General features: G+C 44.5%; 1 protein-coding gene across 2 annotated transcripts in view; it reads left to right on the top strand.

Moving 5' to 3' along the window:
• RPAP1 (RNA polymerase II associated protein 1) overlaps positions 1-20,431 on the top strand; it is a 57,329-nt gene that overhangs the window by 21,157 nt on the left and 15,741 nt on the right. For both annotated transcript variants that reach the window (XM_073638811.1, XM_073638812.1), the window contains 9 exons: positions 1,080-1,181; positions 10,111-10,278; positions 12,217-12,423; positions 14,131-14,265; positions 14,630-14,809; positions 15,392-15,549; positions 16,112-16,288; positions 18,212-18,413; positions 18,538-18,647. In XM_073638811.1, the coding sequence (XP_073494912.1) occupies positions 1,080-1,181; positions 10,111-10,278; positions 12,217-12,423; positions 14,131-14,265; positions 14,630-14,809; positions 15,392-15,549; positions 16,112-16,288; positions 18,212-18,413; positions 18,538-18,647 (1,439 nt within the window). The remainder of the gene's footprint in view (positions 1-1,079; positions 1,182-10,110; positions 10,279-12,216; positions 12,424-14,130; positions 14,266-14,629; positions 14,810-15,391; positions 15,550-16,111; positions 16,289-18,211; positions 18,414-18,537; positions 18,648-20,431) is intronic.

Here is a 20,431-nt window from a genome sequence, read left to right as displayed (position 1 = left end):
CGATATAAATGGACCTATCATTGTATGACCAGAGCCCCATTGAACAAAGGGGCTATAGAGTGTCTTTTGCTGAGATTCTGTGCCAGGTGTAGCCACAATTATCTGCCAGGCCTGAAAAACATTAAAGGGGTTGTTCAGTACTTGGACATCCCCTTCTTAAAAGCCAGAGTCCCCCAAGTAAAATAGGAAAAGCTTATAGCTGCCTCCCACACTGGCGCTGTTACAGGTGTGACGCCACTTGGTCTCCCGCTGGTTGCATAACATTATGTCACGTGAGCACTGTGGCCCGCTGGCTGGCTGCAGCCTTCTACTATTTTATGAGAGTGGTTGTCCTCTCTGACGGAATAATGATGAGCGGCAGCTGATCACCAACTACTGATTGGTTGCAGCAGTCAACGCAACACAACAATGTAACATCACTCACATCGAAGGAACCCCGCCACTGTTGGAGGTGAATATACATTGTTTATAGTAAGTATGGTGCACTGAATTGTTTAAGAAGGGGTTTTCTAGTATTGGACACCCTTTTAGGGTATGTGAGGTCTTAAAGACAACTAGGTTTTCCTAGGCGCTGGTGGATTGGTCGTCATTTTTGTGGTGACTCCACCGCCAACGTCTTCTTTTTTTTTTTTACACTTTAACCATAACTAGTGAGCAACTTCCTATCTCAAGCCGCCTGAAGAATGAGCTTGCTGCTTCTTTTAACCACTTCACGATTTCCAAATTCAAAAAGAAGTAACATAAGACTGAACATGTGCACAGCAATCTCGTTTTTACATTGCTGTGCATTATGTTAAATTTTTTGTTCTTTTTCAGGCGGATTCCAGGAGAAATCCACCTGAAAAAGACGTTGTGTGGACATACCCTTAAAAAGGCCATAGCACTTTAGAAAGCTAGGGTACTTGTGGATAGACTATTAATGTATATTCTGTAGAAAAAAATCTTTCAATTGGCTATTATAGTGCCAGTTATGGGAAGAATATATTTCCACTTGGGCAAATGTTCAGCATCTCTTTGGTCACCGATAGTATTTTCTGAGCTCTTAGTCGCTGACGAATTATTTGTATTTTACTTTACAGAGAGCTGGTTACTCGCTTCAAGAGCTTTTCCATCTTTCTCGCAGCCAGTTCATACAACAGAGGACTCTATCTTTGCAGGTTCTTGGACGTATTGTGAAGAAGGTAAGGAAGTGTAAGAGTGACCATACGTGTAATATAGGTTATTTGGCCGACATCTGTCTTCTCCGACCTTCCCATAAGCATAAGCAAAAGTTTATTTCAGTGGTAAAAATGAGAAAAACTGCTGTGCAGGTAAAGAATTGACGATTAATAATTTGCTCCTTTGTCATTGATTGCTAGCACAAAAATCATTGTTTCTCTGTCGCTTTATTGGGGGGACACAGGAAACCATGGGTTTATGCTGCTGTTGCTAGGAGGCTGACACTAGGCATAAAAAAGTTATCTCCTCCCCAGCAGTATATACCCACCGACTGGCATGAAGTTATTCAGTTTTAGCTTAGTGTCAGTAGGAGGTAGACACGGGGCTGCTCCCAGACCCATTTCTACCTTAGGTTTCATTGTTGTGTTTTATTAATCTTTTTCCTTTTGTTTTTCAGATTCTTCAACTTCAGGGCAACAGGGTGTAACTTCTCACCCTGTCTTCCCACCTAAGAGACCGAGAGAACAGTGTGGTCTGATCTACAGTACAGACCAAAAGTTTGGATGCACCTTCTCATTTAAAGATTTTTCTGTATTTTCATGACTATGAAAATTGTACAGTCACACTGAAGGCATCAATACTATGAATTAACACATGTGGAATTATATACTTAACAAAAAAGTGTGAAACAACTGAAAATATGTCTTATATTCTAGGTTCTTCAAAGTAGCCACCTTTTGCTTTGATGACTGTTTTGCACACTCTTGGCATTCTCTTGATGAGCTTCAAGTGGTAGTCACCGGAAATGGTCTTCCAACAATCTTGAAGGAGTTCCCAGAGATGCTTAGCACTTGTTGGCCCTTTTACCTTCACTCTGCGGTCCAGCTCATCCCAAACCATCTCGATTGGGTTCAGGTCTGGTGACTGTGGAGGCCAGGTCATCTGGCGTAGCACCCCATCACTCTCCTTCTTGGTCAAATTGCCTTCAATTTTGAATAAATCCCCAACAGTGTCACCAGCAAAGCCCCCCCACACCATCACACCTCCTCCTCCATTCTTCTCGGTGGGAACCAGGCATGTAGAGTCCATCCGTTCACCTTTTCTGCGTCGCACAAAGACACGGTGGTTGGAACCAAAGAGCTCAAATTTGGACTCATCAGACCAAAGCACAGATTTCCACTGGTCTAATGTCCATTCCTTGTGTTCTTAGCCCAAACAAGTCTCTTCTGCTTGTTGCCCGTCCTTAGCAGTGGTTTCCTAGCAGCTATTTTACCATGAAGGCCTGCTGCACAAAGTCTCCTCTTAACAGTTGTTGAAGAGATGTGTCTGCTGCTAGAACTCTGTGTGGCATTGACCTGGTCTCTAATCTGAGCTGCTGTTAACCTGCGATTTCTGAGGCTGGTGAGTCGGATAAACTTATCCTCAGAAGCAGAGGTGACTCTTGGTCTTCCTTTCCTGGGGTGGTCCTCATGTAAGCCAGTTTCTTTGTAGCGCTTGAAGGTTTTTGCAACTGCACTTGGGGACATTTTCAAAGTTTGCCCAATTTTTCGGACTGACTGACCTTAATTTCTTAAAGTAATGATGGCCACTCGTTTTTCTTTACTTAGCTGCTTTTTTCTTGCCATAATACAAATTCTAATAGTCTATTCAGTAGGACTATCAGCTGTGTATCCACCCGACTTCTGCACAACACAACTGATGGTCCCATCCCCATTTATAAGGCAAGAAATCCCACTTATTAAACCTGACAGGGCACACCTGTGAAGTGAAAACCATTTCCGGTGACTACCTCTTGAAGCTCATCAAGAGAATGCCAAGAGTGTGCAAAGCAGTCATCAAAGCAAAAGGTGGCTACTTTGAAGAACCTAGAATATAAGACATATTTTCAGTTGTTTCACACTTTTTTGTTAAGTATATAATTCCACATGTGTTAATTCATAGTTTTGATGCATTCAGTGTGAATGTACAATTTTCAAAGTCATGAAAATACAGAAATTTCTTTAAATGAGAAGGTGTGTCCAAACTTTTGGTCTGTACTGTACATTGTACTCTCTCTGGTCTGCGAGGCAGGACCCTAACCCCCAACACAGCAAGAGTGTCCTGGGGCGGCCTTGGCGAACGGTTCTTGCCTATCCCCCTTCCCAGCCCACTCGTCTAGCGAGATGGTGCTGGACGGAAGACAGATGTTGTTTCCCTCTGTCTAATTCCATCTTCTGCATTGTCTGGGATCACGACGGTGTGGGAAGGAAGACGTACCTATCTTAGCGATCCCCTCATCTGGGGCTACTGATGCCATCTTCTGGATTGTGAAGAAGGAGTCGGGACCATGTCCGGACCAGGTACCCCTAGCTTACACAATTTCTTTATGGCGGCGGCGCTCCAGGACAGGAATCTCCAGGGGGTGCACCTCTCCAGTGCATTTGCCTCTCCCGGCTCCGGTCCTCCCAGAACGGTCCCCTTCTCAAATTTAGTCCCTTGCTTTCCCGAGGCCTTCTTCCCTGACTGGCCACATATCCCCTTTGCGTTCTAACCAATTAGCATCGTGAGGACTTCTCTGCTCACTTTTCCTCTTTTTGCAACGCCCCTTGTTGATTCTCCAGCGCGGAACCTGAGCCCACCTCTTTCAGCCCCCTCCCGTCCCCCTCTTCGCTTCTCCACAATTTTCCTGCACAGACTGGGGACGTCCTCTCGGGACTGGATAGGCTCTGTCCAGGCTGTTTTTTCTTTTTACATAAGGCTCAGCACTCCTCAGCAGCCCATCTCCGGCTCCAGGATATCTCTGTATGCATAATTCCAGGGAGTCTAGCTTCCGCCCTACCCTCATTATTTTTCACTATAATGTTTTTCTTGCAAGAAGAAATTTCCCACAGGTCAGGTTTTGTCCCTCTGCTCTGACTGCAGCAGCCCCACCACGCAGGCCTCACAGGAACCCCTCGCCACTTGGAATGAGAGTGCCACTTGGAATGAGAGTGCATCCCCTCCCCCTGAGTGGGCTGCTGCTCTTTCACAATCCCTTGATGACCTAAGCAAGATGTCCCAGTCCTTGGTACAAGTCTTGGAGCGTCTGCCTAACTATCCGGCCGCCACTGATGTTCCGATTGTTCCACAAGACAAATCGCATGCACCTAGTTACTTGCCCCAGCATGACAGATTGCGTACAAGTCCCAAGAGGCGGGTAACTACCAGCTCCTCGTCTAGATCCCCCTTTCCTTCTACAGCCTCCAGGTCTCCCGCTCCTCTTTTCCTGACCCTCAGGTAACTCGAAGGACCGACCTCTGCTGTTAATCAGAATCTAAAGGTCAAAGAAGATCAGTATTTCTCCCCCCCAGAGCACTCTAGAAGATGAAACGCCTTCCTCAGGTGTTTTCCAATCACAAGCAGTTTGACGGAATATTCTCTAAGGAAACGGAGCACCTGGAAAAGTGCTTTCAGGGTAGGAAACATTTGGATATTTTATATCCTTTCGGGCCGGACCTCCTCAACAAATGGGCTTGGTCCCTGATTGTTGACCCCCCCACCCCATGTTTCCCGCCTGTCCCTCCCGTCCGCTCTAACACTGTCCTCTCGCTCCCAAATGGGTCCTCCCTCAATGACCCTACTGATAGGACTATTAAAGCCCTTAACAAGTCCGCCTTTGAGACTGCAGATGCATCCCTCTGCCCTGCCTTCGCTTCCACGTGGGTAGCCAAGTCGGTCTCCACCCGGGCAAAATCTTTCGACAGGGCATCCTATCCGGGGTTTCGTTCGACGAGCTTGCTGATCTTGTGGACCAGATTGCTCACGCTGGAAAGTACTTGCTTTCTGCATCTTTAGACGCTGCCACTTGTTCCGCTCTTGCCGCCAGCAACATTGTAGCCATTTGCAGAATCCTCTGACTTAAGGCTTGGAACGTGGGCTCTCACGAGCCTTCCATTCCAGGGGTCTCGTCTCTTCTGAACTAAGCTGGATAAACTCATCTCTGACACCACCTACGGTGAGAGCACTTCTCTTCCTCAGCCAAAGCCAAGGCATCTCCCCCCCCAGGAGACACCCTCTCCAGTTCCGCTCCTTTCTGTAATTCTCGTCCACTGGGACCTCCTCCCGACGAGACCAGTCCCCAGTCTAACGGGAAAGAAGAAGGCCGTTCATTAAGCCCGTCCCCTCCTGGCAACCACGGGGCCGTCAAGCCAAGTCGTCAAGGTCTAGGTCTAACAGACCCGGGAATCCTCTCAGAATAGGATTTTCTTCTCTCCCCCGTTGGCGTTTCTTTGTGTCTTGCCCCCAAAGGGTCCCATCCCAGGTTTCCGGATTCTATAAGGTATTCTCTTCCCTTCTCCGGGCAGGTGTCATCGTGCCCATCCCTACTCACGAGCGCTTCTCCGGTTTCTGTTCAATCCCTTTCTTGGTCCCAAAGAAAGACTGCTCTGTTCACCCGATCCTGAATTTGAGGCACTTAAACCGGCGTGCTCATCTCCGTCACTTCAGAATGGAGTCCCTCCGTTCGGTAATTGCCTCTAGGGAACCTGAGGAATTCCTCTGCTTGGTGGACTTTCAAGTTGCCCACCTCCACATTCCGATATGCTCATTATTATTATTTATTATTATTATAGCGCCATTAATTCCATGGCACTTTGTATGTGAAAAAGGGGTATACATAGCAAACAACAAGTACAATAGTTTGAACAAAAACAAGTCGCCGACTGGTACAGGAGGAGAGAGGACCCTACCCGCGAGGGCTCACAATCAAGAAGGGGGGATGTGAGGATACAGTAGGTGAGGAAACAGCTGGTCATGCAGCGAGGGTTACTGCAGGGTGTTGGCTTGTTGGAAGAGATGGGTCTTCAGGTTCTTTTTGAAGGTTTCCACTGTAGGCGAGAGGCTGACGTATTGGGGTTGAGAGTTCCAGAGTAGGGGGGGATGCACGGGAGATATCTTGAATGCGATTGTGGAAAGAGGAGATAAGAGGGGAGTAGAGAAGGAGATCCTGTGAGGATCGGAGGTTGCGTGCAGGTAAGGGAGGCCACAGATCAGGAGGTTGCAGTAGTTGAGGCGAGAGATGATGAGGGCGTGCACTAGTGTTTTTGCGGATTCATGGTTGAGGAATGTGCGGATCCGGGAAATATTTTTGAGTTGGAGTCGGCATGAAGTGGAAAGGGCTTGGATATAAGGTTTGAAGGAGAGATCAGAGTCCAGGGTTACCCTGAGGCAGTGAGCTTGCGGGACTGGGGAGAGTGGACAGCCATTGACTTTGATAGATAGGTAAGGTGGGATTGGTTGAGTGAGATGGTGGAAAGATATCTCATCAGAGATTTCTCAGTTTCGCGATCCAGGGTTCCCACTACCAGTTCATAGCTCCTCCCTTCGGCCTAGCCTCAGTGCCCAGAGTGTTTACAAAGGTCATGCTGGCCGCCATGGCCATTCTATGCCTCAAAGGGATAGTAGTCATTCCCTATCTGGACCTCCTAATAAACGCCCCATCCTTCCTGGATTGTTGCGAGAGCCTTCAGATCACTCTCTATTGTAGTAAAAGCTGTAAAGATAAAGAGCGCAATAGGGTCTTATCCGTGTTAAAAAAAGGAACAGAGGCAGGGAAAATGCTCATCTGAGGGTTTTGTGAAAGTCATAACCCCTATGTTAGCTTGTATATATTTAGGCTGCTGCAGATCCATGAAGGTATTACATATAAAATTTGGAGAAAAGTGGAGGTAAATCCGCACTCGTTTGTCCTGAGGAAGAAGCAGGTGTGCTTCGAAACGCGTTGATAAATTAAAACAGCTTTTAATTCTCTACTTTTTTTTTCTGCATTCGATAACGTTGGCAGCACGGATTTACCTACACTTTTCTCCAGCTTTTATATATTCAGATCACTCTCGACACACTTATGCACTAGACTGGCTCGTCAACAAAGCGGAGTCGTCTCTGATCCCGGTCCAGTGCCTAGTCTTCCTAGGCATGCAATTCGGCACTGCACTATCCAGGGTCTATCTTCCAGAAAAAGAGATCTTGGTTCTCTTCCTTGGAATTCGCTCCCTCAGGCATCCTTTGCCTTTCTCTCTCTGGCTCTGCATGAGTGTGCCAGGAAAGATGCATGCCGCAGTGGAAGCTGTCTCCTTTGCACACTTCCACACTCTCCCCCTCGAGCTGGTCCTCCTGTCAGCTTAGGACAAAAGGATCTCCTCCCTGGACTGTCCCATTCTTCTACCTCTTCAAGTGAGACAGTCTCTGGCCTGGTAGAGTCTATCTTCTTCCATTCAGCGTGTGAGATCATTCCTCCCTCTACACTGGCAGATTATCACAACGGATGCCATCCTCCTCGGATGGGGGGGGGGGGCTGTTTTCCTCCAACGCACAGTACAGGGCCACTGTAACTTCCTGGAGACCTCTCTCCCCATAAGCCTTCTGGAGCTCAGAGCCATCTACCTCTCCTTCTCTGGCAGGACCTGCTAGCTGGTCACCCAGTATGCAATCAATCCGACAGTGCTACGGTCGTGGCATACATCAACCATCAGGGCAGATCATGGAGCAAGTCCGTCATATCGGAAGTCTCTCTTATATTCTGTCTTGGGCCGAACGACATGTTCTGGCAATCTCAGCGATACTCCTTCCCAGCGTGAGCAACTGTGCTGCCGACTTCCAAAGCTGCCAGGCCCTCTCCTCGGGTGAGTGGTCCCTCAACACATCCGTTTTCATCCAAATCTGTTGGAGGTAGAGGCCCCCGACGTCGGCCTCATAGTGTCACAGATAAGCCACAAAGTTTCTCATTTCATGTGTAGGTCTCGCGGCCCTCTGGCAGTCTGATCCGAAGCCTTGGTCCTTCCCTTGTCTCTGTTCCACCTTCTGTACCTTTTCCCACCGCTTCCTCTGATTCCCAGACTCATCAAGAAGATCAAAGCAGAAGGGATCCTCATGGCTCCAGACTGGCCCAGAAGAGCCTGGTACGCAGAGTTAGTCAACCTGGAAACTCCCGGATTGCCCAGACCTACTCTCTCAGGGTCCCCTCTTCCACTAGAATTCTCAGTCTCTCAATTTATCGGCATCGCTGTTGAAGCCAAAGTCTTGAAAGAGGCAGGTTTCTCTTCTATGGTCATCCAGACCATGATCAGGGCAAGAAAGCCCTCGTCCTCTAGCATTTAACATTGAACATGGAAAGCCTTCTTTCGCTGTTGTGAGGACAATCAGACAACCCCCATGTCCTTTTCTCTCCTGGCCTAGAGTCTGAGTTGTCTCTCCGTACCCTCAAGAGTCAGGTCTCCGCGCTTTCAATTCTGTTCCAACGGAACTTGGCCTCCCATCCTCAGGTTAAGACCTTCCTACAGTGAGTTGTTCTCTTTGTTCCTTCATATAGTCCCCCTGTGTACCCATGGAACCTTAACCTAGTCTTGAGTGTTCTTCAGGGACCTCCCTTCGATCTTATTCGAGACATCGCCCTCTCTCTTCACTCCTGGAAAGTCTCAATCCTCTTTCCGATCACCTCCATCAGGCGGGTCTCGGAACTAGCCGCCCTCTCGTGCTGCTCCCCCTTTCTCTTCCTCCTCTAGGACAAGATGGTGTTATGACTGGTCCCTTCCTTCACAAGGTGGTTTCTCCATTCCATCTCAATGAGGACATCATCCTTCTGTCCATTCCCATCCCATCCTCTGGAACTGTCCCTCCACAAGCTGGATCTTGTCAGATCAGGGCCTTACGTCCAATTCCTTGTTTGTGATTCCTGAAGGTCTTTGCAAGGGACTTCCTGCCACCAGGGCCAGTATCGCTCGCTGGATCCGCTCTGCCATACTGGAGGCATACTGAGTCAAGAATAGACTACCTCCCATCGGGAGAGAGGGCTCACTCCACCTGCAGGGTGTGGGCTTTCTGGGCCGTTCGTCACCAGGCCTCCGCGACCCAAATCTGCGAGGCCGCCACCTGGTCTTCCCTTCATACCTTTTCTAAATTCTACAGGGTGCATACCTACGCCTCGGCTGATGCGATCCCAGGCAGGAATGTTCTGCAGAAAGTGGTTGTCTGTCACCCGACTTGATTTGGTCATGTTCTTCTGTTCCCACCTTAGGGACTGCTTTAGGATGTCCCTTGGTTACCTGTGTCCACCCCAATGAAGCGATAGAGAGAAGAGGATTTTGGGTACTCACCGTAAAATCTTTCTCAGAGCCTTCATTGGGGGACACCGCACCCTCCCTTGTTTGTGCCTTTGCTGGACCTGTTTATGGTTGTTTTATTGTTGTTTCTCCTACTGCTTTCTCCATAGCGGATTAGCTTTGTGCTGGTTGGTGGAGTGTACACTGCCTAGGGCGGAAGCTAACTTTTTTTGCCTAGTGTCAGCCTCCTAGTGGCAGCAGCATACACCTATGGTCACCTGTGTCCCCCAATGAAGGCTCCAAGAAATAGATTTTACGGTGAGTACCAAAAATCCTCTTTTTGTGGAAGTAGATGAAAGGGGTTTTCCAGTTTTGAAAACCCCCTGCTTACTTGCTGCAGTTTGTTCTTGAAAAGATAAACTGTGCTTTACTCACCCTTATCGTTCAGTGATTGGTTGCAGTGCTATCATTTTGTCATCAGCTCTGCAGACAATAATAGACACTGGAAGCCGCGATTGAGATTCAGCATTGGACCTGGGCAGATAGAACAAGGCACAGTAGTTGTTTTTTTTTTAAACAAATAGCAGCCGGGTGACTGGGGTCTCTGAAATGAGTAAACCTCTATCTCATGTAACCTGCATCTTCCTGGCTTGTGTAATATAAATTATAGGATAGTGGGGAAAACAGAAAAGGACATGAGCGATCGTATTAACAAAATGACTTCCGATTATTGTATCATGAAAATGCTATCAAATAAGCCAGTACATTGCCGATGACGGCTTGTTACAGGCAGTTTATCTTTCCGTGTGAAAGGACCCTCCTCTTCAAAGAGGAACAGCCTGGTGGTACTTGGTGCCAATATGTGTTGTTGTGATACCTCTGCTTTACTCTCTCTTAGGCCAAAGAAGGAGAATTTGCCTCTGTTCTTAAGGGAAGCATGCTGCGCCTCTTGCTGGATGCAGGGTTCCTCTTCCTCTTGCGCTTCTCCATAGATGATCCTATAGAAAACGTCATTTCTGCGTCTGTCGGAGCCTTGCATTCCTTATTGGTGTCACAAGAAGACGAGGTGAGTAAAAAAATTTGCATTTGACCAGAATTGTATGAGATGTAAATTGTTCTGCGTAGCATGATCTGTATGAAAATTGTGTTGCAGTAATTTCTAGAGGAAATTCATTTTTAAATCCGATTCCTTTTCTGCAATAACATGGCAGCTCAGCTCTGCAATGGGCAGATGGGCATGGTCTGTCCTAAAGTAATGTGACATCCTATGTAGCTTGTCCTGAACATAATTCTAAGCCTCGGTGATGTAAAGAAAATGATGGCATTATATATAATATGTATTGGCAATAGAGGCAATCCGCATTCAACCCTGTAATCTTTAATGTACCTTATGTGTTTTAAGGTCAGTTAGAAAACATTGCACAGCAAAACTGCCGATGCTTGTGTAATCTTTGAAGAGATATACAACTATAGCATTAGTCACAGGACAAATTATACTAAGTCGAAGTCCATCAAGTTGAGTTAAAGTGGTTTCTGGCTTTACAGAGATTTTCTGGTTTCAGAAAAACCCCTGTCCCGAGGTGCATTTTGTTAAAAAAAAAAAATATATATATCTATATCCTTTGCTCACCTTACCCAGGTCCAACAATAAGTCTTCACTGCTGCTCCCTGTGTCTGTCATTGTCTGCTGAGCTGACGACACGTCGATTGTGCTGCAGACGATCAGTGAGCTCAGCGGCTGTGCCTGAGTTGTGTCGTCAGCACTCTCAGCATGATGTCTGCGCTGCAGATCGTAACAGACACAGGGAGCAGCAGCGGAGATTTGAGAAAGGGGAATTTTTTTTTTACAACAAAAAATTATGAAAAATTTCACCTGTGGACAGGAGTGGTCTGAGTCCATAGACTTGCAAAGCTAGAAAATAACAAACATGCCAATATTCACCCTCTCCTGCTCCAGTGATTTCTCTCTGTCTCTCCCCCAGTCTTTGTTGACAGGCTGCAGCAGTGACCCCACAGCTACAACAAATGTGACCACTGCAGTCAGTCACTGGGTTGAGCTGTGATGCTGATGTGGTTAGCATAAGCTGCCGAGCCCAGTGATTGACTGCAGCAGTCATGTGCATGGTACTCATAATGTAACCACTGCAGCATGTCAACAAAGACTGGGGAAAATGCATAGAGTTAGTGCTGGACCAACGTAGAGTAAGTATTGGTATGTTTTGTTATCTTCCATTTTCCAAGATTCATGTCAAGGAAGTGTGAGCGAATCAAGCCAATTAGCAACCGCTGATTGACTGCAGTGCAGACGTGTCATAATAATGTTACGCAAGCCTCAAGAGACACGGTCCAGGTGAGCATGCCCATACTTATTAGACTATAGTCAACCGAACCCCAGAAAATCAGCGAGAGCTGCCACCAGTGTAATGCATAGGGGAATATCCCCAATCTTCACCGATAGATGATGTCAGGGGAGAAACGGATCCGACATATTGGATTTCCAATGGCCGATTCTTTTGTCCTCCCTCTGAGATCAGCCAACGACAGAGATATTTGGCAGCGGCTCTCTGATAGAGAACACAGGAGCGCTCCTGAATATGAGGGGGCCGAAAGAGATAGCTGCTCCTACAGCTACCTGATGTGTGGGGAGGGGGCTTTAGTGTTCTCTACCGCATTAGAAGAATTCGCTTTTTAGCCGCTGAAGTGTATCACAGAGTTCTTTGTCCTAGCTGCTGCAGAACATCATAACGCACTTCTCAGATGCTGCAGCCTTTCTTTGTGAAAAGAATGAGGAATATATTCATTAACCATGGACTGCAGGCTACCTCTCCTCTTCAAAAAGAAGTTCTGCAGCAGCTGTATGAATGGACTTATCTTGTAGCCTCTTTTATATGGTAAAGAAATTCTCAGCCGTTTCTGATAAAATTAAAACAGGACATTTCCTTACCTGTTGCACAGTGAATGATTGTGCTTCTTGCTTCATGTTCTCTTTTTTTCTCCCCGGCAGGAATACTTAGATAAGACTTTTTCTTGGTATCAAGGGACAAAAGTTTTTCCATTGATACCGAATCCAGTGGAGGAAGGCGATGAGGAAGAGGAGGACGAAGATGCCTTTGAGAGAGACATCAATAAAACCAAAGGAAAAGAGGAGAAACAAAAGGATAAAGAAGAAAAGAAAGCCGACCCTGATGTTGCTCGATATGATGCTGTAAAGGTGAGACAGAGAGGCAGTGATATGATGTAGTATGTTTCCTTTATTAAAGTATATTTGTCTTTTTGATTGTGTCTTTAGGTGTTAAATTATCACAATTTAGTAGAACTCTACACTGTGGTGTTCCTCTGTTATTCTTCATGGAAATTCATGAATGCATTGACCGCAATTACGCCTCTACCTACACACACTGCCACTATAATCTCAGTGCTGACCGTTTTAGTCTGTGCAGGGATTGACTTTTGTCAATTTATTCTCGTTTTTCAAAGTGGAGTAAATGAGGAGCACAATGCAGAGTACTAAGAAAAGATCTTTTTTTTTTTTATTCAAGAAATACAAGTTTTTATGAGAGGCGAAGATGTCAGGAGACCAGACAGATCCTCTCTATGGAGCCAATTTATCTACCCATGAGTAGCTGCTGTCCAACCTACTACACAAATAATCTGCTCTGGATGATGCACAATGACATCATTAGGCCCATACATCAGTCACGTGTAATGTGCTTACGTAACCCGTGTGGATCCCGTTTTAAATCCAAATTTGTTTTGCCTTAGATAATGGTGTATGTCCCATGAAAGATTATACACTCATGGACAAGGCTTGGCGATAGTATAGGTAAAAGATGGAGACTCCACATACAATCCAATATTTATTGCATGCAAGAAATAAAATCCAATCAAGGAACCCAGACAACCCGGCTTACATTTTTCACATACTATCTTTTATTCATGGCTTATTCATTCGCTACGAATAATACTTGTATCCAAAATGCGTAATCTGGGTGATCAGAGTCTACACAGATGCTACATCACCAAATCTTGTCTTTTGGTGACCCATTCATTTATAGCATCATATGGGACATATTGACTTTTCTAACATAATTATCGTTATTCCATATGTATTCTGTTTGGTTCATCCTGAAAGTGAGAGATGCTACATTACTTTTTCTATTTTTCCCTTTTTAGTTGTCACCACTGCTTTGTAGACGGCAAAAGATTTCTCCACCATTATCTCTTCCAAATCAGATCCCGATCGCCTTTATTGCAGCAGTTTAACCTCTTGGATGCCTCTATCAATCATGGCAGCCGCATTTAAGTGGTTGGATAGAGTGGATATCCTTTCCGTAACCCTTCGTCCCCCCCAGCGACACAATGCTAATGGTCTTGTGATGGCAGCCTGGGGTCTACTGACATCCAACGTGCTTTCCATAGTTTTACTCGAATATAGCTTACTTTGTGGCCACGCTACTTAGGAGATTGTCATTTTTACAATGGATTGCAATACTACAGTATTTGGGAACCAATAATAAATATGGCCTGCAATATTACAATATTGGGAGACTGATAATTTAAAGTCAAGAAAAGATTCTAAACCATTTTAAATGTAACATATTTGATGTCGCTGCTTCCGTGACTGTCCAAACAAATGAAGTCTAATAAGAAAAAAAACAAAATTGCATAACCACCCTCAAAAAATAGAACTAAAAAACAGATCAAAAACCTATGTGTCCCAAAATGGTCCAGATATAAAACACAGCTCATCCTGCAAAAAATGTACATCTATGTTCTTGACAGCTGTGTTAGGAGCAGGCAGAAAATGCTGCAGGGTAACAAGCTCTATAGACCGGTTTTCTTATGGTTATTTTTGCCTTTCGTTTCTTTGTTTAGTATTACTATGATCAGTATTATAACTTTTATCACTTATGTTTAGGGTCTTCTAAAGACAAAGTTTCACCATCGACTACGATATATCCTGGAAGTTGTGAGGCCACCAGCCTCAGTGGTCCTGCAAATATTGGATATTCTGACTCGAGTGGCCCGTCATTCTGCAGCAGCCTGCAGCCAGGTGAGCTATACATACATCAAGATTTATATAAGGTTCCATTTACACTACGCGGTACGCATAGGTAAGCGGCAGCTGACCGGCAACGTTTGTCGATAGGCAGTCATTTAATAACCTGTTTATATAGACCGACCCCGATATGGAACAGTCTTTGCACCAAGTTCCAAGCATTGCACTAACTGGTTGAAGGTTGAAGTGCAAGGTTGAAACAAGAATAGGACATACAATACCTGTGGCTTAGCTGGAGATGAAATGGATGCTTCGTCTGCCGTCTACGGGAAAGGAAATGTATTTTCTAGAAATAATTCAGAACTTCTTTCGGTGAGGAGATAATCCCTGAGATGACTCCTTCCTGTGTTATCTCTAGCTCCTAGATTGTCCACGGCTTATGGAGACTGTTGTCCGTGAATTCCTGCCCATGCAATGGACTATGGCAATGGAAACTGATGATCCTGCTCCTTCTATTCTCCATGGTGTACCTTGTGCTACAGCAATGAAGTTCTTACGTGTATTGGCTTCCTCAGGTCGTCATGCTTCGGCCAGACTGGTAAGTATATGGGAATATGATAATCTTTTCTAAATGTACTTGTAGAATTGATTATATATTGTGATTGTGAAGTTCATTACTATGCTTTTATATAGTGTAGCTGCTGTAAAAATAAACAAAATATCAATACTATCCTCATGTATAAATTTTTTAAAAGATACGGCACTCGCCAAGCTGTGTGAAAAAAACCTTTTATTCAAAATAAGTGCAAATTCACAAGAGAGAGTTACAGGATAAAATCTGTCCGACTGCTGTTTTGTGTTCACTCACGCTTCATCTAGCCCTCTAGGGCCAGATGAAGCATGAGTGGATGCGAAACTGCAGTCGTCCAGATTTTATCCTGTAACTCTGTCCCTCAGATATGCGCTTCTTTTGAAAGAAGCTTTTTTCATATTTCTTGGTGACTGCCGTAACCTCTTTAATTTTTCAAAATATTCTCTATGTGCTCTATCCTCATACAGAGCACCGCCAGTACTGTTTCTCTCCTTGGCTCCTCAGTTATGTTATCTGTTTTTTACCTAGTAGTGAATAGTGGCAATCGCTGATCTCTACTTTATGGACATGTATAATTTTCTGTTGTAGCTGAATACCTTTGACTTGAAGAGCCGGCTCAGCAGATTTGTGGTCCAGGAACCCAAAGATCTTCCTCTATTAAAGGAAGAAGCAGAGAGATTAAGTACTGAGACGTTTCGCATGTGGGCTATAGCTGCTGGATATGGCCAGGCCTGTGATATATACAGGTTAGTTTCTCGGAAAATACTTGTAACTGATAAACTTTCACTCGTTTGTGAAAAGTCTCTTAAAAGGGTTCTCCCAAAATTGCCAGCTATTCCCTATCCATAGGATAGTGGACAGTTGCTGATTACTGGGTTTTGACTACTGGGACCGATGGCGATCCTTAGAACAGGGCTCGAAACCCCGAAAATGGGGCTCTGCATAGCACCATCTTGAATGGAGTGGAGGTACTCCTTTTCAACTCCTACCACGTTCATTGTCTATGGGACTGCTGGAGAAAGCAGAGTACAGCGCTTGGCTATTTCCAGCAGTTCCATAGACAATGAGTGGACCGGAGGTTGAGGATGTGCACCTCCGCTCCATTCACGATGAGGCTCTGCAGAGCATCATTCTCAGGCTTTCAGAGCCCCAGTGGTTGGATCCCAGCGATCAATAAGTTATCTTTTATCCTTTTGATAGGGAATAATCCATTCCCATTGTATTTGCTAAATATTGGAAACGATATAATAAAATTCAGTTTAATTCACCTATTTAATTTATATTCATGAGACCAATATCTACTTCCAGAGATCTGTACCCTGTCCTCGTGGGAATCCTCCAGTCGTTTCCTGCTTTGATCGCCTCTTGCAGAGGGAAGGCCCCTGTGACGCTTCCCGTCCAGCGAGCAGCCGCAGTGATCACGCTGCTTTCTCATGTCACCCAGACTGCAGGGTGTACAGCCGAGCTGGAGGCACAGCTCCGCAGGTAAGCAGGACCGAAGCCTATGTGCCGGGTGGGTTTTAGGAGGTTAGTCCAGGATTCTGTGAATCGTTTTGCGCCTACTCTAGTATGCATCGCTTCTGCCAGCTCAGCTACCATTGTGCACAGCAGCACACCGGTTTGTCTTCCTTTCAGCTTTCCTATTCACTTTAATTAGATGAGCAATTATTCCTTGCATAGGCAATCACGCAGAAGGGCCTCCTTTATTGTACTGATCAATGGCTCTCCTGCGCATAGGGAAATATAATCTGAGCTAAATTCAGACCGACGTCTGTTCATACTACTTTGTGAACATGCGGGTGCAACAGCTCATATCTGCAGCCACAGTCCCCAAGGACTAACCTTTTGAGACTTAGTTTTATCATAATTCCTATAAATATGTTAGCGTTCTATTAGTATACATGGATATACCGATTTGAAACTGGCCTTAAAGGGGTTACCCATGACTATACAATTTTTTTTTTACTATGGGCCTAAGAACTAACAAGCCAGTAGTTGCTACTTACCTGTTTGTTGTGCCCAGTGGCAATCTCTGCCGGCACAGAGCGGTGACAGACCGCTCCTGTTGGTGACTGAGCGGCCTCTGCTGACTTCACGTCGACACAGCAGCAGCTTCTATTCCACTCTGCTCTGCAGAGCGGAAGAAGAGGAGCTGCTCTGTTGACATGGAGCTGTATCGCCAGCAGGAGTGATCGGTGACCGATCTGATACATCACCGGGAAAAACAAGTAGGTAGTTGCCTCTGTTAGCAACAACCTGCTTGTTAGGTTTTAGGCCCATAGTAAAAAAATATATAATAGTCCTGGACAACCCCTTTAATAATGAATATTTACTTGTCACGGCTATTGGACTTTTAACTTGAATCTAAACCACTTTTGCCTCTTTTTTTTATTATCATCAAAAGGAGCTGTGTAGGGAGGCGCAAAAAACACAGTTACTCTCTTTCAGAAGCAGTGCCGCCCCTACAGATCAGCCATTACTTATGTGCAAATATGGCACAGAGCGTTATAGCAGCACAGCAGACGTGTCAACAGGATTGTGCAAAATTAAGAGGTTGTCCTGACATATGACAGTAATAGGTCATCCCATGAGTGCGAGATGGGATTGGGAGTGAGACATAGGCCTCATATCTGATGAGACCTTGTGCTGCAGACCCCAAAGTTGTTTTTTCTTAGCTATCCTTAGACAGGCGCACAGCTCTACATCCCCCATCGTACCTATTATACAACCGCCGGGATGTGTAGGGTTCACCCTCCGCTCCCAGATTTGTACCCCAAGTGTTGAAGGGACTTGGGAATGTTTTTTGTTGTTGAGTAATTTGAGGCGACTGGACCCAGGCGGTCATATTTCTACATGACAGGTATGCCGTCACAGAGGACCCCAGGACCTGGTCAGCACTCGGTGCTCAGAAGTGTTTGACTAGGCATGGTGGTCTCACAGAAAACCCACCATTTCTGAATGGAAATCAGCAGTGAATCTTACTCTTGCTTTTAAGAAAAGTATTTATATACCCCAGTGCCGCAATAATGGAGTAGATGTGTTGCATCTCCCCGACTGCCTATTCTCTTGTGTCGCCTCAAGCCCATTTCTTGGGGTTCCCCTGACCCTTGGCAGACTCAGACAGATGCACGGTAGAAGAACAGCAGATCAGTGAGGGTACTGGGTGTTGGACCCCCACCGATCTGCTTCCTGTGGATAGGTCATCAATACCGTATACCCAGACTTCTCCTTTAATGCTACATGAATGTGAATTTCAAAGATAAAAACACCTTGTTGCTATGCTGCAGTTCTTGCAGAAGACTAAATACGTTCTATTGTTCCTATTAATTAATCCACTAAAGACATTTTGTTATTTTACTTAATTCCATTCTTGTATCCCCCATTACTGAATCCACTTCTGCTTTCTAGCACATCTGTAGATTCGGAGCCTCAGGTTCCTCCGCCGCCTGTGTGCTGGGCTGACATTACCGGACTGCTACCTGTAGTGGAAGGAGGTCTGAGAAAATGTCTGCAGGAAATATCACACCCCAACATCTGGGACCTTCTCCAGCCGCTCATCACTACATCCATCAACTTTCTGGCTTCTTACTACAAGGCAGCAAGCCGACAGGTGTGCCCAAGTGTTACAATTATTATATATAATATAGATAGATAGATTATATATAGATAGATAGATATAGAGAGTGTATGAAATATCTGCCATAATATAACGGTGACGCTTCCTCTGTCCACAGCCCTCTTTGGATACTGTTTTATGTAATGAGGAGGTGGAGAAGCTGACCCTCAATGTGCTCCTGCCATTGCTGCATCATACGTCTGTGCAGTCCTTGTGGGACTCTCTCCGGTAAAAGCTTTCCTGTGATATTACATATCAGCATTTTATTTGTAGATCTGATCCTGGGAATAACTCTGCATCAACTCTTCCACAGGAAATAACTATGTACAGTACATAAATCTGATGCTGAACGTCCAGTGTGCGTAGTTACAAGAACTTGTATAGTTGGATCTTTTCTTGAAGATTTTATTAGGAAAATGTGTAAATGAGTGATTTCCAAATCTGAGTAAATTTATTAATATTTTGGGTAAAAGTTTTTTTTTTTTTTTTAATGTAATGACGTGAACTTATTATTACCCAATCACAATAGGACCATTTAGTTTAAATCCACACTGAATATTTTTGGTGCAGAATTTTGGCAGCAATATCTGCACTCTATTGTGCGGATATTGCTGCCACGGTGCAGATGTACTTCCTATAACCTTTGCATTTCAGAAGGTGAAATCAGCGATGAATATCTATAGCATACATTGACAACGCTGGAAAAAAAAACCTGCAGTGTGTGAATTAGATTTAATAAAATGTCATCCACTATGCTTTAGTAGCTCTGTGTACAGGCTCATAGATTTATTTCTTGAGCTCATACATCGCTGTGTGCATGCTGAGCGCTTTTGCCTGATGAGCTGATTGATTCAGAACTTTTTTTGAGCAATTGGAGAGGTTTTAGTAAACAGGTCATCTGCTTATATAAGGAGGTCTGTGTGCATTTATACATAGTCAGAGACACACACATACACATATATAATGTGTGTTTGTGTGTGTATACTAGTTGAGTATTTAGTAAGTTTTTTTTATAGGAATACTGTGAGATATTGATGCATTCGCTAAAGCACATAGTTTGTGTTTTTTTTATAATATACCGTATAGATATATTATAAAAATATATTATAAAAAAAATACAAACCATGTGCTTTAGTGGATGTGTCAATCTCTCAAAGTATTCCTAGAAAAAATACAAAAAACTCACTGGACAAATTCTCAACTAGTTTGGTCTCCGGCTATCCTCTCCATGCTCTATCTAGTTCTGGAAAGTTTATACGCTGAATTGTTTCTGAGAGCTATAAACCCTGTATGGATATTGGATTCTTAATTCCTTATTTGTTATTTAATCTTTTCTAGTTACAAAAGTGATCTAGTGTCAGAAGTATGTTACTGACATTAACATACTCCAGTCTTGAAGTGTTTAAATGATCTTCCATCATCTTATTGAAGTGATTTCAATGAAAATTGAACCAGGAAGAAACTAGGAAGCAAAAATAGCCCAATAGGGTTTTACCCAGTGGTAAACGTATATTAGATGTAGAATGCTTGCTCACCTTGTGAGGTTGTGAACCACGACACTTTCACAGCTGGGGCAAGCCACGGGTTAAAAAATCAAGATGATTTTCATAGAGGAGGTGTAGGTGGTTTTTCTGCGCTGATGTAAAGTTCCATGGATAAAACCAGGACAAACAGGATGAAGTAAATTGTGTTTTTTATTATCTACGCGTTTTGAGGTTACAGCCTGTGATTGTATCCTGAGGAAGAAGTGGAATAACTTCAAAACGCGTAGATAATAAAAGCCACAAATTCCTTCATCCTGTGTGTCCTGGTTTCATCGCCGGAACTTTACCCGCAGCGCAGAAAAACCACCTACACATCCTCTTTGAAATTAAATGAAAATTATTATATCATTTGTATGATTCTAATGGTTGCAAGTGTTTATTATGTTGTGTTATAGTGTTAAAATGGAAAATATAGCCTTAAAAAAAAAAAAAAGAGAAAAATATTCCATCATGCAGCCGTGTTCTGAT

The sequence above is a fragment of the Phyllobates terribilis genome, unplaced genomic scaffold (genome assembly GCF_046119375.1).
Source record: "Phyllobates terribilis strain yellow unplaced genomic scaffold, ASM4611937v1 Scaffold_7__3_contigs__length_470593459, whole genome shotgun sequence".
NCBI classification, from domain to species: Eukaryota; Metazoa; Chordata; class Amphibia; order Anura; family Dendrobatidae; genus Phyllobates; species Phyllobates terribilis.
The sequence above is the reverse complement of the archived record's forward strand: the minus strand, read 5'-3'. Positions and strand labels throughout refer to the sequence as shown.